Here is a 12,941-nt window from a genome sequence, read left to right on the forward strand (position 1 = left end):
AAATGCATCAGGTAGCTGATTAGCTATACTCTGTAAATGCATGATTCGTCGAACTTCTAGTTCAGACTCTTCAGTAGGAGGATCAAGATATAGTAACGAAAGTACACTCCATTTGATATCATTTTCTACATTTTTGTTTTCTCCCCCTAGAACTGGGAATGCTTTCTCGTCAAAATGACAATCGGCAAAACGTGCCGTAAAAACGTCACCAGTCTGTGGTTCTACATATCGTATAATTGATGAAGAATCACAACCAACATATATTCTCAATCTTCTTTGTACGTTGTGGTGGTGCTACAGGCACATATACCGCACAACCAAATATTCTAAAGTGGGAAATGTTTGGTTCTCGACCAAACGCTAACTGTAGTGGGGAATACTTATGGTATGCACTTGGTCTGATCCGAATGAGTGCTTCTGCTTGTAAAATGGCATGTCCCCATACAGAGGTTGGAAGTTTTGATCTCATTATCAATGGTTTTGCAATCAGTTGCAGACACTTAATTAAAGATTCAGCCAAACTATTTTGAGTATGAACATGAGCAACATAATGTTCAACTTCAATTCCCGTTACCATACAATAATCATTGAATGATTGGATGTGAATTCACCAGCGTTGTCTAATCTAACTCTTTTAATAGTATAATCAGGAAACTGTGCTCGCAGTTTGATTATCTGGGCTAGAAATCTCGCAAATGCCACATTTCGAGATGATAATAGACAAACGTGTGACCATCTACTGGATGCGTCAATTAATACCATAAAATAGTGGAATGGTCCACAAGGTGGGTGTATAGGTCCACATATATCGCCTTGAATTCTTTCAAGGAACTTTGGTGATTCTTTATCGATTTTGGTTGGCGATGGTCTTACGATCAATTTTTATAGAGAACATGCAACACATGTCATTTTATTCCCTTGAGAAATCTCCTGGATTTTCAGTGAATGACCATGTGAACTTTCTATGATTTTACGCATCATTGTAGTGCATGGGTGGCCGAGGCGTTCATGCCATAATGTGAACTCTTCTGGGTTCCGTTTTACTACAAGATTTGATTCGATCTCATCGATATAAGTACGATGTAGTTCCGAAGGAAGTTCTGGAAACTTTTTCAACATGTGTTTTCTGCCACATTTCTCAAAAATTACATACATGTATTTCTTTCCATCCTTAGTTGCAGACTGAGTATCATATCCGTGAAGATATATGTCTTTAAAACTCAACAAATTCCTTTTAGAACTCGGAGAATGTAGAGCATTATTTATGGAAAAAAATTTTCCATTCGGCAACGTAAAGTTTGCTTTACCAGTTCTTTCAATCACGTCTGCAAGACCTGATATTGTATTGACGACAATTCTTGTCGGTTTTATATCAGAGAAATATATATTTTGTCTCAGAATAGTGTGTGTAGTTCCACTATCTGGTGTACATATTTCTCGAATTCATTTCTTGGATTTTGCTTCATTAACATTTTGATCCATTTATGAAATTGCCATAAATATTAATAAAAGAAAACATAAAATTCATTCATATAATAATCATATAAGGAAACACACAATAATTATACATTAAGGTGACGTTAAAACATCATTTTTCGCTTAAAACAGGAAATGTAATAATTATACATAACAATACTAAAAACTATTCAATAGTCTTATTATAAGTATTTCGGTTCTCTTCAGGAGTAATCTAGTCCAGCTCATTTGCGAAGTCGGAGGCATCGAGGTACGATGTCCCTTCAAAGTTTTCAGTGAGGTTCACTTCTTTAGTTTTTCTTTTCGTGGACTCTTGATATAACTTACAGAGATGTGGAGGAGTACGACAGGTACGAGACTAATGTCCTTTACAGCCACATCTGTAACATACTGTCTCACGCTTCTTGGTGGTATCCTCTTGAGTTTCTTTACCTTTAGAAACTTGTTCGGATCTAACCCACTTGTTAGATCCCTTCCATTTGGGATTGTAAGTTTTCCCACATTTGCTGTTGAAACGGCGACCACGATCTCGGTTGGTCTGGTTTCTCTTTTCCGATTTTTCTACCGCCGTAGCATTCACTTCAGGAAATGCTTGGCTCTCGTAGGTCGGAAATTGTGGTTTTTAATCAGGAGCTCATTGTTCTTTTCAGCAAACATGAGCGCAACCATCAATTCAGAAAATCTCGTGTACCCGCATTTTCTGTAAATTTCGGGCAGGAAATGAAGCTGTTTGTGGAAAGTGTTGTACGTTTTATTCATCATTTTTGCCTCAGAGACTGGGTTACCACAATACTTCAGGAGTGAAATTATCCTCAGGACAGCGGAATTGTATTCCTCAACCTTTTGAAAATCATGGAACCTCAGATTTTTCCACTCTTCTAGAGCGTGAGGGAGGTTGACTTCTCTCTGGTTATCGAACCTTTCTTTTAAAGCTTGCCACAGTTCAGCTGGTTCTTCTATGCTCGCATAGTCATGAGTGACGTTCTCATCGAGGTGTTTCTTCAGGAAAATTACCGCTTCAACCTTATGCTCAGGCGGCGATTTGTTACCGATTATCTTTTTCATCACCAGATATGGTTTCACGTTTGTGACCCATCCGACGTAGTTTTCGCCAGTTATTTTGAGAGCCGGAAATTGAAGATGTTCAATTCTTGCCATTTGTATTTCTAAAACACAAAATAATATATTTTATTAGAATTTTGTAATTTTAAAATAAACCATTTATATTAATAGTGCACGCAATTACAAGGAGAAGTAACGCATAGAAAAGTAAATCGACATTAAGCGTAAATTCTTGAAGAGTAAATTTTCCAATAAAAAGACCATACATAGAAGCAGAAAATAGAATAGCACATAAAACCACAAATATACGAATCATCTTTCTTGCAATGAAAACCCGGAATTGAGCGATTTGAAAATATTTGAGAGAACATAGAAATATTTTGGACGAAGTAAATGAGTGAAGAATGAGTATTTTATAGAATGAGTGAAAATTTTCTTTGTGACCGTTGGGATTAAATCGCATGAACGAAAATCGATCTGAAAAGATTGCTTTAATCAGTCAACCAAATTTCGTAAATTTCATAATATTTTATATAGGTGACCAAACATTTATATAATAACTATAATATAATAAACAAATAAATATCAATCGTATTATGATAATAGAAAAATTATAACATTAAATAAATTATGCAGCGGCACAGCCAAACCAATAATTATAGTGTATTTAACAACTAAAGTTTATTAACGAGGTGACATACCGTCCACATTAATATAGGTAAATGATAATTAACTAAAACAATTACTACAAAATAATAAATAGTAATATAGGTGGTATACCGACCATTATAGTAAGGTATATATGATACATATAAATTTTACCGAATCACAAAGTGATCGCGCTGATAACGTGTTATGAAATAACTTACAATTTTATAGTATCGAGAAATTTAAATAAGGGCGAAATTTTATACCCGCAAGAAGGAGATAACACTAATATAAGATGAATATACGAAAGAGAGAGTTTATTATAAAGAGGGAGAAGAGAGATGAGGTGTGAATTACAATCGAACGAAAACGTTCGTATATATAAAGGTAAAAAGATAAAGTTATTAACCGAACCCGAACGGGTAACCCAAAAAATCCGAAATTAATAGTCAATATATATATTTTGAAATATATATAAGTATTTGAATTATTAAATTCAATATTTGTGGTAATATGATATATAATAATAAATATTAAATTTTTAATATATGCTTTAAATATATAATTAGTTATAAATAAGTATTTTATAATTTTCTCATTGAAATAAAAAATCTACTCTCTATAAGGTAATACGTATTGTTTACAAATGATGTTTGTTTTCTTGATTTAACATTTTATTGTTATTTTATTAATTTTATGTGTGACAGATTAATTTTTATTTACTTTATATGTTTTTTTATGTTTTGTTTCAAAGTTTTTGTTTTTTACTTTGGTTATATCCGAACCGAACCGATATAACCCGTATCCGTACGATATATGATTACTTTATGGGTTTTAGGATGCAATACAATTTTGAACCGAACCCGAAGAGTTATTATCTGAACCTGACCTGTACTAATAAAGTTTTAGTATGGGACCTATGAGCGTAAACCCGAAAACCCGACCAACCATGCCTAAAAAAGCCCATGGGCTGATATTGATACAAATGGATCAAAGCTAAACCTTACAAAATTACCCCAAACTAAATCCAACATTAAAAGATTAGAGATAAGGATGTCTTTAGACATCACAGCTGTACTCCACATGCTTTCTGCTGAGTAAAGATAGAGATTACGTGTCACACAAAGGGATGGTGCTGCTTCTTCACCGGATCCGCCGTATGCAAGAAACTTCCGCTGGTGGATAGAAACAATTTAGCCAGCAAACCAACTTTGAATCTATTTGTACGCTTCAATCTCTCAGATCGCCTATGCTTTCCTTGAATTTCACTCTCTTCATCAGATGTTAAAATTACCAAGCCACTATGAACGATTCAGCAAACAGTCTTTGTCAAAAGGCTTGTTTATAAAACAAACTTTGACTTTTCTTCAACTGAAGTAAACCGCCAAACAAACATGCAAAGCTCCATTTTTCACTTCTTGTGAAGACTTTGCCAAGATTATAGACGCAAAGATTGATATCTTAAGAAAGTGAAAATAGAGGATAACTAACGAAGAGAAACGAAACTTTAAGAAAACAGTCGGAATTTCAGCTTAAAACAGAGAGATGAAGCTTTAAGTACACACACACAACAAAAAAAACCTTCAACTCCTAATCCGAGAAAGTTTAAACATGTCGATCAACTCGGATTTGGTTGAAAACCACATCAAAATCGCCACAGCGAAAAAAATAATTCTGCAACCGGAAAAGAGAATTCGCCGAGCGAAAGAAAAGATTTACAACCAAACATAGTTCTTTCCCTCTCTAACTAAGCTGTATCCTCTGAAAGATTTGAGTCTGGTAAGAGGTATAGAGCTTTCTCGAGAGAAACCTCTCTCTAAGGGAGGAGAGAGAAGCTCCAGTCTGCATAGTTAAAAACAAATTTTTTTTTTGGTATGGAGTAAAATTTGTTTGTTTCTTTGACACAAAAATTGAGGGTAGAGTTTTGTTTCTTTCCTATTGTTTGGAATAAAATCATTCTATGAAACTACAGCGTATCGAGCTTTAGATCTCCGTGGTCTTGTTCTCCAAAGTATCGCACGAGGACTCGGACATAATCTGTATGGCACTTTAGGTGTCCGAATCTCAGGAACCCTGTTACATACAAAGTGCCATGTTATCATCAGCTTCAGTATTCTCTAATAAATTGAAAAAAGAAAAGAACTAGAGATATCTATTATTGTTTACCAAAATAAACAACCAATATTAAAAAGAATAATTGAACTGAAGACAAGGAGGGTACGAATTCTTACTGTAATCCAGAAATTTCGATTTGGGAAAAGTCAAAGTTAGTTAAACTATCTGATGTCGCCGTCGTATGTGAGGTCATGCGTCCCTTCAATTTTCCCGGCGGCGACTCTTCCGACGAAGGCTGCTTTATAGCCATCACTTTGCAGCCCAAGTTTCTAGTTACATCAATCCCACTCATTGCCCATCTACACATCGATAGAGTAACTACTAATTCAGAATCTTTAGTTATTATGACCCCGTAACTGTAGAATCGATCATAAAAGTACCTGTAAAGAAAGCTGTTTTGATGGAGACCAACGAGAATCATCGATGCACCAAGCTCTTTCACCACTTCAGCGATGGTTCTTCCATCTTCGTCGCCTTCTCTCACTATTATCTCCGTATTCGTCTGTAAGTTAACCACGATCACGAAAAAAATCAAGAACGGAGAAAGTTTGGGATCAGACTTATTTCATTTCACTCACGTTGAAGAAAGCGTCGCAGATTTCACGGAAAGAGAGGGCGAGATGGTATCCGTGGCGTCGGAGGAGACGCGCCGCTGTCGATTTCTTCTTGCGCGGCGGAGGAGAGATTACGTGGAGGAGGACTATGATGTCACCTTGACGGAAGAGGTTATGGAGTGCCCATTGCAACGCCGTCCTCGCCGCTTCTTTATCTTCTACAACCACCACGATCCTCCGTACGTCTCCCATTATTATTCTCTCTCCCTTTGTGTTTGGTCTGATAAAAGGAGAATTGAATTGGGTTCGGTTTTATGTCGTAGTTCTTGTGACTCACTTTCTCTCCTCTCTCTCTCTCTCATCAGCGTCTCAATATGTATATAATAATAATAGTTTGAATGTTGAAATTTGGAATTTATGTTTGTGGAAATAAATCAAAGTGGGTCGAATGTGTTTTTGTTATGCATTTTTTGAAATCATGGACCGTGTTTTTGTTATCAAGATAGAGTGAATACTATGCAGTTTTACACTATTTCGGGAAATAACTTGATTCTCTCATTGGTTGCCAATCAAAAAAATTTTAAAGACATCAATCAAAGTTTCAAAAAAAAAAAGTCGAGGAATCATGTTCGGTCATTTCACACGTAAGTAAAAAAAAAATTACCACTACATTTCTCATATTCTTTTATTTTCACGATTGCGAGTTTTTATGTTATTATTTATCGAAAGTCGAAACCATCATCTATAGATCGATACATTAATTGCTAACATAGAGTTTTTGGTCGTGTTCGTGGTGCTAAGGACTTTTGGTATACAAATGACATTTTTTTGATCAACATAGACAAATGACATTTAAAGATTTAAAAGTTTAGAAACGCAGAGGCAGAGTTCTGATTTTCTTAACAAATACCAAACGGTCAAAAGTTAAACCTACTTGCAAAGATTTGAAGTACAATATGACAACGCGTTAAGAACCCAACCCCACGTGTCAAGCTTTAGACTCTACAAACTTAAAAAGGCAACTCTGAAGGGTCCACATACTCCGCGTCAGCAGCTGACAAAGGCATATGACTTCCACATGTATTTGACACAACTCATAATAAATACAAATCTCACGCGCCCTTCTCGCAGTTTTCTCGTTTTAGCGTAATCATAGTCCCATGAGTTACACGCTCTCCATTAGCGCGTGTCTAACTATGTAAGCTGTAAACGAAGTTGCTACAAAAACCACAAATCTGCTAATATTGAGCCATGAATCCGAGGACGGTCTAGATAATTACTTTATATAAATATAAAGTATTCATGCATTATATATATTCTTAAAAAGTATTTTAAAGAAATAAAATAGTGGAACATGACACAATCAAAAATTGGTTGCATCTCAGGGATGTCTTTGCGCTTGTCATTTTCCATAACAATTCTGGAAAAGTCCGCACATTTGAGTTTCATATTCCTGTAAACTAGTTGGAAAAAAAAAGGAAACTACATTTTATCTTTTTGGAAAACAAAATATCCATACTCTTGATAATATCTAATATAATATAATACATAATATTATTTATAAAAATATTTAATATATAAACAAGAACAGAAAGGGATTTAGTCATTTCCATATAATATATTCGAAAGGAGTATCTCACTTCTTTTTTTGTTAACATTCTAATTTTATTATTACATCCACGAGATTACATATTGTTGAGTTCTTAATCTAGCATTTTTAGCTAATACATCAACATTTCTAGTTTAGTTTCTAGTCACAAGGAGTATCTCACTTAACTTTGAGAACCCCGAGTGATGGGAACATTTTTTATTGGTTGCATCATAAAAATTTTACCACAGAAGTAAAAATTTTAAAAGAGAAAGGGAGAGTACGGAAGGTTTGTTAGATAAATTTCATATTAGCATTAAACACTTGAGACTTGAGAGGTTAATATAAAAATGCTCTTAATTATAGGTTATACCGAAAGGTGATCCGATCTGTGTTTATGTACCTGAGCTAGGAGCTGATACCACCTACAGTGATACGATGAAGTTTAGTTATGTCTATTTGCTGGCTTGAACTTTCTGCTATGGTTATTGAAGCTCTAACGTCTAGTTTGAGAAAATGTTCCAATACAAACTCATGTGTATATGATTTTAAGCTATAGCAATTTCAAATGGGTTAAACAACAGACACTACTTTTTTGACGAAATCAACAGAAAACTCAGAACACATGAATAATACAGTTTTCAAGTTTTAAATTTCAAAGAGGCCTCAATGATTTTTTAGGAACAACTCGTCAATGTCTCAGCTTGAAGATCCTCTGTTCAGTCTTGCTTTTTTCGGGGATGGCGACTTAAATAGGTTCCGAACAGATGTTAACGGATCATCTACCTGAAAACATCACATACAGAATCATCAAAGACATTATAATTGATGAAATAGCAATAATCTTCCGGGTGTAGAAAAGCATATGGTTCTTGTTCTTTACAATTTGATCATTTATCTAATGCTCAGAACCATCCAAAAATATATTGTGGGTTGTTAATTATTCGATCCTGCTACTTGTTCCTATAAAAGGGGCTCATGTAGTTATGTTGAGAGAAAAATGGGAATGGTCGGAGTTAAGTTATATCAGTCTGCAAATACTAAATAGCGTGTTTCCATCCTTACACTAAAAACGAATTACTTTGCCTAAGAATAAATGAAAAAAAAAATAAGTTACCTTGAAAATGGAAGAGGGTGACGGTGGAGTCTGACAAGATCCCTTCTGGCGTTGTAATGCGGACAGAGTCCGTCTCCATCCAGGGCCTCTTCTACCAGTCGACCAGATCCAAGGACAGAAATGCCTATGCTGATTGATCGGATCAAACTCCATCTGTTTGTTTGATTTACCTGTATCTTCACAAAGAAAGATGTGTCAAGCACAGTGCTACAAGCCTACAGCATTCTACTTATGAGAGGTTTCATACAATTAGCTATGAGCATAGTTCATTGGTTTGGTTAACAACTAGTGCTTGTAATAATCTGAGAAATTTGTATCTGCAATGATACTCTTAAGCAATTTACCTCCAGTTGAATCCTTTGGTTTATAGTTTTCAGGAAGACTTGATGTTACCACCATCAGTTGTTTGTCTTTGGTTTGTGGTGTAGTATTACTATCTAAATCAGATGCGTTTCTTCCTCCATCAGCCTTCTCCCCCACATCAATCATGTCTTGATTGCTATTTTCTATACCACCTCCATTTCTCTCTGGTGTCCTACACCGCTGATCCTCAATAGAATTGTCAGTCCCGTGATCACGATCTCTAGAGTAAGAAGCAAACCTCGACCTCAAGTTCCTGCCGACAATAGGCAGCGATATGGTCGCTTTGAAGTTTTGCTTCGTTGCTGGGGGTCCTCCTGCTATGGTAAACTGTAAGCTTGAAGTTTGTCTTTGAAGAGTACCATCCCTGGAGTTTTTCTCTGTGTTAACTTCTGTGTCACCGGTGACTCTACACAATTCCAGTGGTCTCGGAACAGTTGAGAAAACCCAGAGCCCAACACAGGCTCCACAGAGCTTACAGTCTAGTACAACAGAACTGGGATCAGAGTTTAGTGTGTCGGGAACCACTGGGTTTTCACTATTCTCTGATACTCCATTTGGATTCGAAGTTGAACTGGAGGAGCTTAGAAGCTCGCGGGTAGCAGTTTCTGGAAGCAAATCAATAGTATCTGAACCCTTAGAGGCCTCGCCAGATTTATCTTTGCAGTCCACAATATAGGGAAGTGCCCTCGGTTCCCATCCACATAAACTGATAAGCTTTTGTGCCTGCAAACATGAATGCAACAGTACTTCTTATTAGCTATGACTCAAAAAATAAACCAAATGCCTCTTAGAAAGGATGAGATAGTCATTACGTTATCATTAATTAACTGTAAGTCTCTAAGCTAACTATATTATATGAACAAAATCAAATGAATTGGGAAGAATGACGGACCAAGGGAACTATATTGATAGATGCACAATAGTATAAGGATCATCCTATTCTACAAATATCATATAAGTGCCTTGAAAGCACAACATGAACATGGAAATGTTATACCAGATTGCAAAAGTGTTTTATGTTATCTAGGAATAATTGAGATTTCTTGAGTGCAGATCAAACCTGGTAGAAAAGTTGAGCCGGACTCGCTCCAACATGATTGATAAAGGATTCCGTTTGAGAACATTCGGCTGTTGTGTCGCCAGATGCAATATGTCGTCTAAGATATTCCTCCAGGTCAGAGGTCTTCATGTAGTCAATGGCTGATGGTGAGATAACAGGCAGAGCTAAAAGCTGAAGTAAAGCTTCAGACCGTTCTTCATGCCGTTCTACTAAATCCTGCGGCGTCATTGAAGGAAACTCCGAAAGCGTTTCTTCGCATGAATTCTCAATCCACGGACAAAGTAGTTTGTGTCCATTATCCAACTTTAAGCTGAAGACAGACGCTGCTTTCTCCACTGTAAGAAACCAACAGAGACGATATCCAACTTGTTAACTGTATATACACACACAAGACGATTCTAGTCTACACACACAAAAGAAAATGCCCACACCGTACCTTGTTGCTTTGACCAAGAAGCCGGTGCTGAAAAGTAAAGATGAGCTCCACAAGATTCACAAGAGATAGTATCAGTGTCAGCATTCACCCACCCTCTCCTCGCGCAATTCAAAGCACTAATAACCTACCACCATACACAGAGAACAAGAATCAGCTAAGCATTCCATAGCAGAATTAAAGGTGAGAAAGAGGTAGACCTGGGGTTTGGCAAACCAAGTCATGGACTTGAAAGTAGCAAGCCTCCTCATAAGGTCTCCTCTATCCCACGGCCTGCAAAGACCAGACTGTGATGTCCCGGTGGCCGGAGCCTTCAAAGACCTGTCAATGGTAGCTAATGCAGTCTTTGGCTCAACAAGTGCTAACGCAGATGAAGGATTCAGACGCTTCTTGCCTCTTGATTGCTGCTCTACAGGTGAGCTACAGAGACAAACAAATGATATACAAGTGACTAGATTACAGCTTCCATTATGCAACCACAATCATCTAAAAATTGAAATCAGATTAACGATTGTAAAGAGTCGGAATCGATCTTAGCGAAGGTAGATGGAGATCTAATACTGACCTAGTGGAGGAGGAGGAAGGAAGCGGAGATTTCGATGGGGTGAAGAGCTTGTCCATGATCTGGTGGAACCTCTTCTCCGAGTCTTGTGCCATTGTTTACTTTTCTTCTGAGATCGTATAAACCCTAATCCCTTTCAGATTCGCCTCTATCTTCGCCGCCACCGCCGCTCAGGTGAATGAGTGAGTGGTGAGGCGGAACAGCACGAAAACGACGGGACTTCTGTCGTTTTGGTTCTCTAAGTTCTCAAATAATTTTATCTATTTTATGCCCTCTAATTAATACTCAGGGCCCATAATTTTATCTATTTTATGGGTGAATCTTTCATCTTAGCCGTAACAATGAATCTGGTACGCCGAAATATGTGTTGTGATAGTTATTGCCCAAGATGTGAAGCGCCAGAAGAGAATGTTACTCATGCGATCTTTGAGTGTCCACCGGCCTTACAAGCATGGAAATTATCATCAACACCGTCGAGCCCGCAAATCTTCCCTGTACCAAGTATTTATGCTAATATGGACTATCTTTTTTGGAGAAAGAATATTATTGTGGAGCCAGAAGATGATAGAGACCCATATCCTTGGATAATTTGGTACATCTGGAAAGTTAGGAACGATAAGTTGTTTAGAGGCATAGACAGAGACCCTTTGGAACTAGTCATGTATGCAGAGAGCGAGTGCCAAACTTGGTACAATGCAAGAGACACTGTGCCGGTTCCGAAACATGTACATATTGCCGAAGAAACACAAGCCTTAAGCTTGGGTAATATTTGTATGGTGGATGGTTCATGGACCTCCACAGCTCAGTTTAGTGGCATGGGATAGGTTTGGAAGGATACCATGGGGCAGATTCAGCTAATGGGGTCAAGGAATTTAAGGAGACGGGGAGACAACTTTACACTCGGAACTGGAAGCGCTGCAATGGGCAATGGAGAGCATGATACGACACTCGACCTGCCAGAGGTTTGAGACAGACTGCAAGGATCTGATTGCAATGTTAGAACAACCACAAGCTTGGCCCAACTTCTCAACTAAGCTGGAAATCATTCAAACTCTTCGGTTGTGTTTTTCGGACTTCGAGATCAGCTACTTTCCAAAAACGCAGAATGAGATTGTTGATTCGTTAGCTAGGAATGCACGTTCTTTTCATAGATCTTTATGTTTTATTGGTTGTTCTATTCCGGTCTGGCTACCCAGACCACCTCAAGTTTGAGTAACAGAATAGTTGTTTGCTGTCAAAAAAAAAAAATTAATACTTAGGGACTTGGGCAATTTTTTCTAGTAATCTTAGAATAGAATGAATGATGACTAAAGAATGACGAGGAATAATACATTCCCTAATATCATCTCCAATGGGGGTTCTATCCATTGAAGTTCTAAACATGCATATATATGTATGTATATGTTGTATGTGTGTATAATTGTGGGATCCATGATTTTACGGGAAACCAAACCGAGAGTTTTTTTTAAAATTTTTTTTTAAGAAACTCTCGGTTGGGTTTTCCGTAAAATCATGGGTCCCACAATTGCACACACACATACAACAATATATATATATATATATATATATATATATATATCTGCATGTTTAGAACTCTAATGGGTAGAACCCCTTTGGAAGTGTTCTAAGGTTCCTAAAAAGAATCACCATTCACGAGCAATGATTTTCCCTTCTCATCTCCTCCCGTTCTTTTTTTTTTAGAAAAATAAAAAATAAAACTATTCTTTGTTAAATTTGAAAAGGAACAACAATACTTTTTTTTTTGTGTCATCTGTTAATTTCATTTATTTGCTCAAACGAGCTTAAACAAACTTACATCCAAGCAGTTAATGGATTCCCCATCTATACCAAAAAATTAAGTCAACCCCCATATCAATCTTCACAAACCTTGATCCAAACCCAAAAAATGCCTCGCACTTAACCATTAGGTCCTAACACCCACAGAGGACCGCCTTTCTTCATT

General features: G+C 36.9%; 2 protein-coding genes across 3 annotated transcripts; both read right to left on the bottom strand.

Moving 5' to 3' along the window:
* Positions 1 to 4,711: 4,711 nt before the first annotated feature.
* LOC106309952 lies at positions 4,712 to 6,242 on the bottom strand. Its single transcript, XM_013747118.1, has 4 exons — positions 5,880 to 6,242; positions 5,682 to 5,803; positions 5,418 to 5,600; positions 4,712 to 5,259 (listed from the first exon to the last, which is right to left on the bottom strand). The coding sequence occupies exons 1-4, from the start codon at positions 6,105 to 6,107 to the stop codon at positions 5,145 to 5,147; spliced, it is 648 nt and encodes a 215-aa protein (XP_013602572.1). The 5' UTR covers positions 6,108 to 6,242; the 3' UTR covers positions 4,712 to 5,144.
* A 1,705-nt stretch (positions 6,243 to 7,947) lies between these two features.
* LOC106312609 lies at positions 7,948 to 11,261 on the bottom strand. Of its 2 annotated transcripts, none has more exons than XM_013750191.1 (7): positions 10,982 to 11,261; positions 10,617 to 10,836; positions 10,420 to 10,543; positions 9,984 to 10,318; positions 8,905 to 9,646; positions 8,561 to 8,730; positions 7,948 to 8,229 (listed from the first exon to the last, which is right to left on the bottom strand). In XM_013750191.1, the coding sequence occupies exons 1-7, from the start codon at positions 11,071 to 11,073 to the stop codon at positions 8,143 to 8,145; spliced, it is 1,770 nt and encodes a 589-aa protein (XP_013605645.1). In that variant the 5' UTR covers positions 11,074 to 11,261; the 3' UTR covers positions 7,948 to 8,142. The 2 variants fall into 2 exon arrangements, with proteins under 2 accessions (XP_013605645.1, XP_013605644.1); XM_013750190.1 differs by having other exon boundaries at positions 8,561 to 8,736.
* Positions 11,262 to 12,941: the final 1,680 nt, after the last annotated feature.

This window comes from Brassica oleracea, chromosome C8 (genome assembly GCF_000695525.1).
Source record: "Brassica oleracea var. oleracea cultivar TO1000 chromosome C8, BOL, whole genome shotgun sequence".
NCBI classification, from domain to species: domain Eukaryota; kingdom Viridiplantae; phylum Streptophyta; class Magnoliopsida; order Brassicales; family Brassicaceae; genus Brassica; species Brassica oleracea.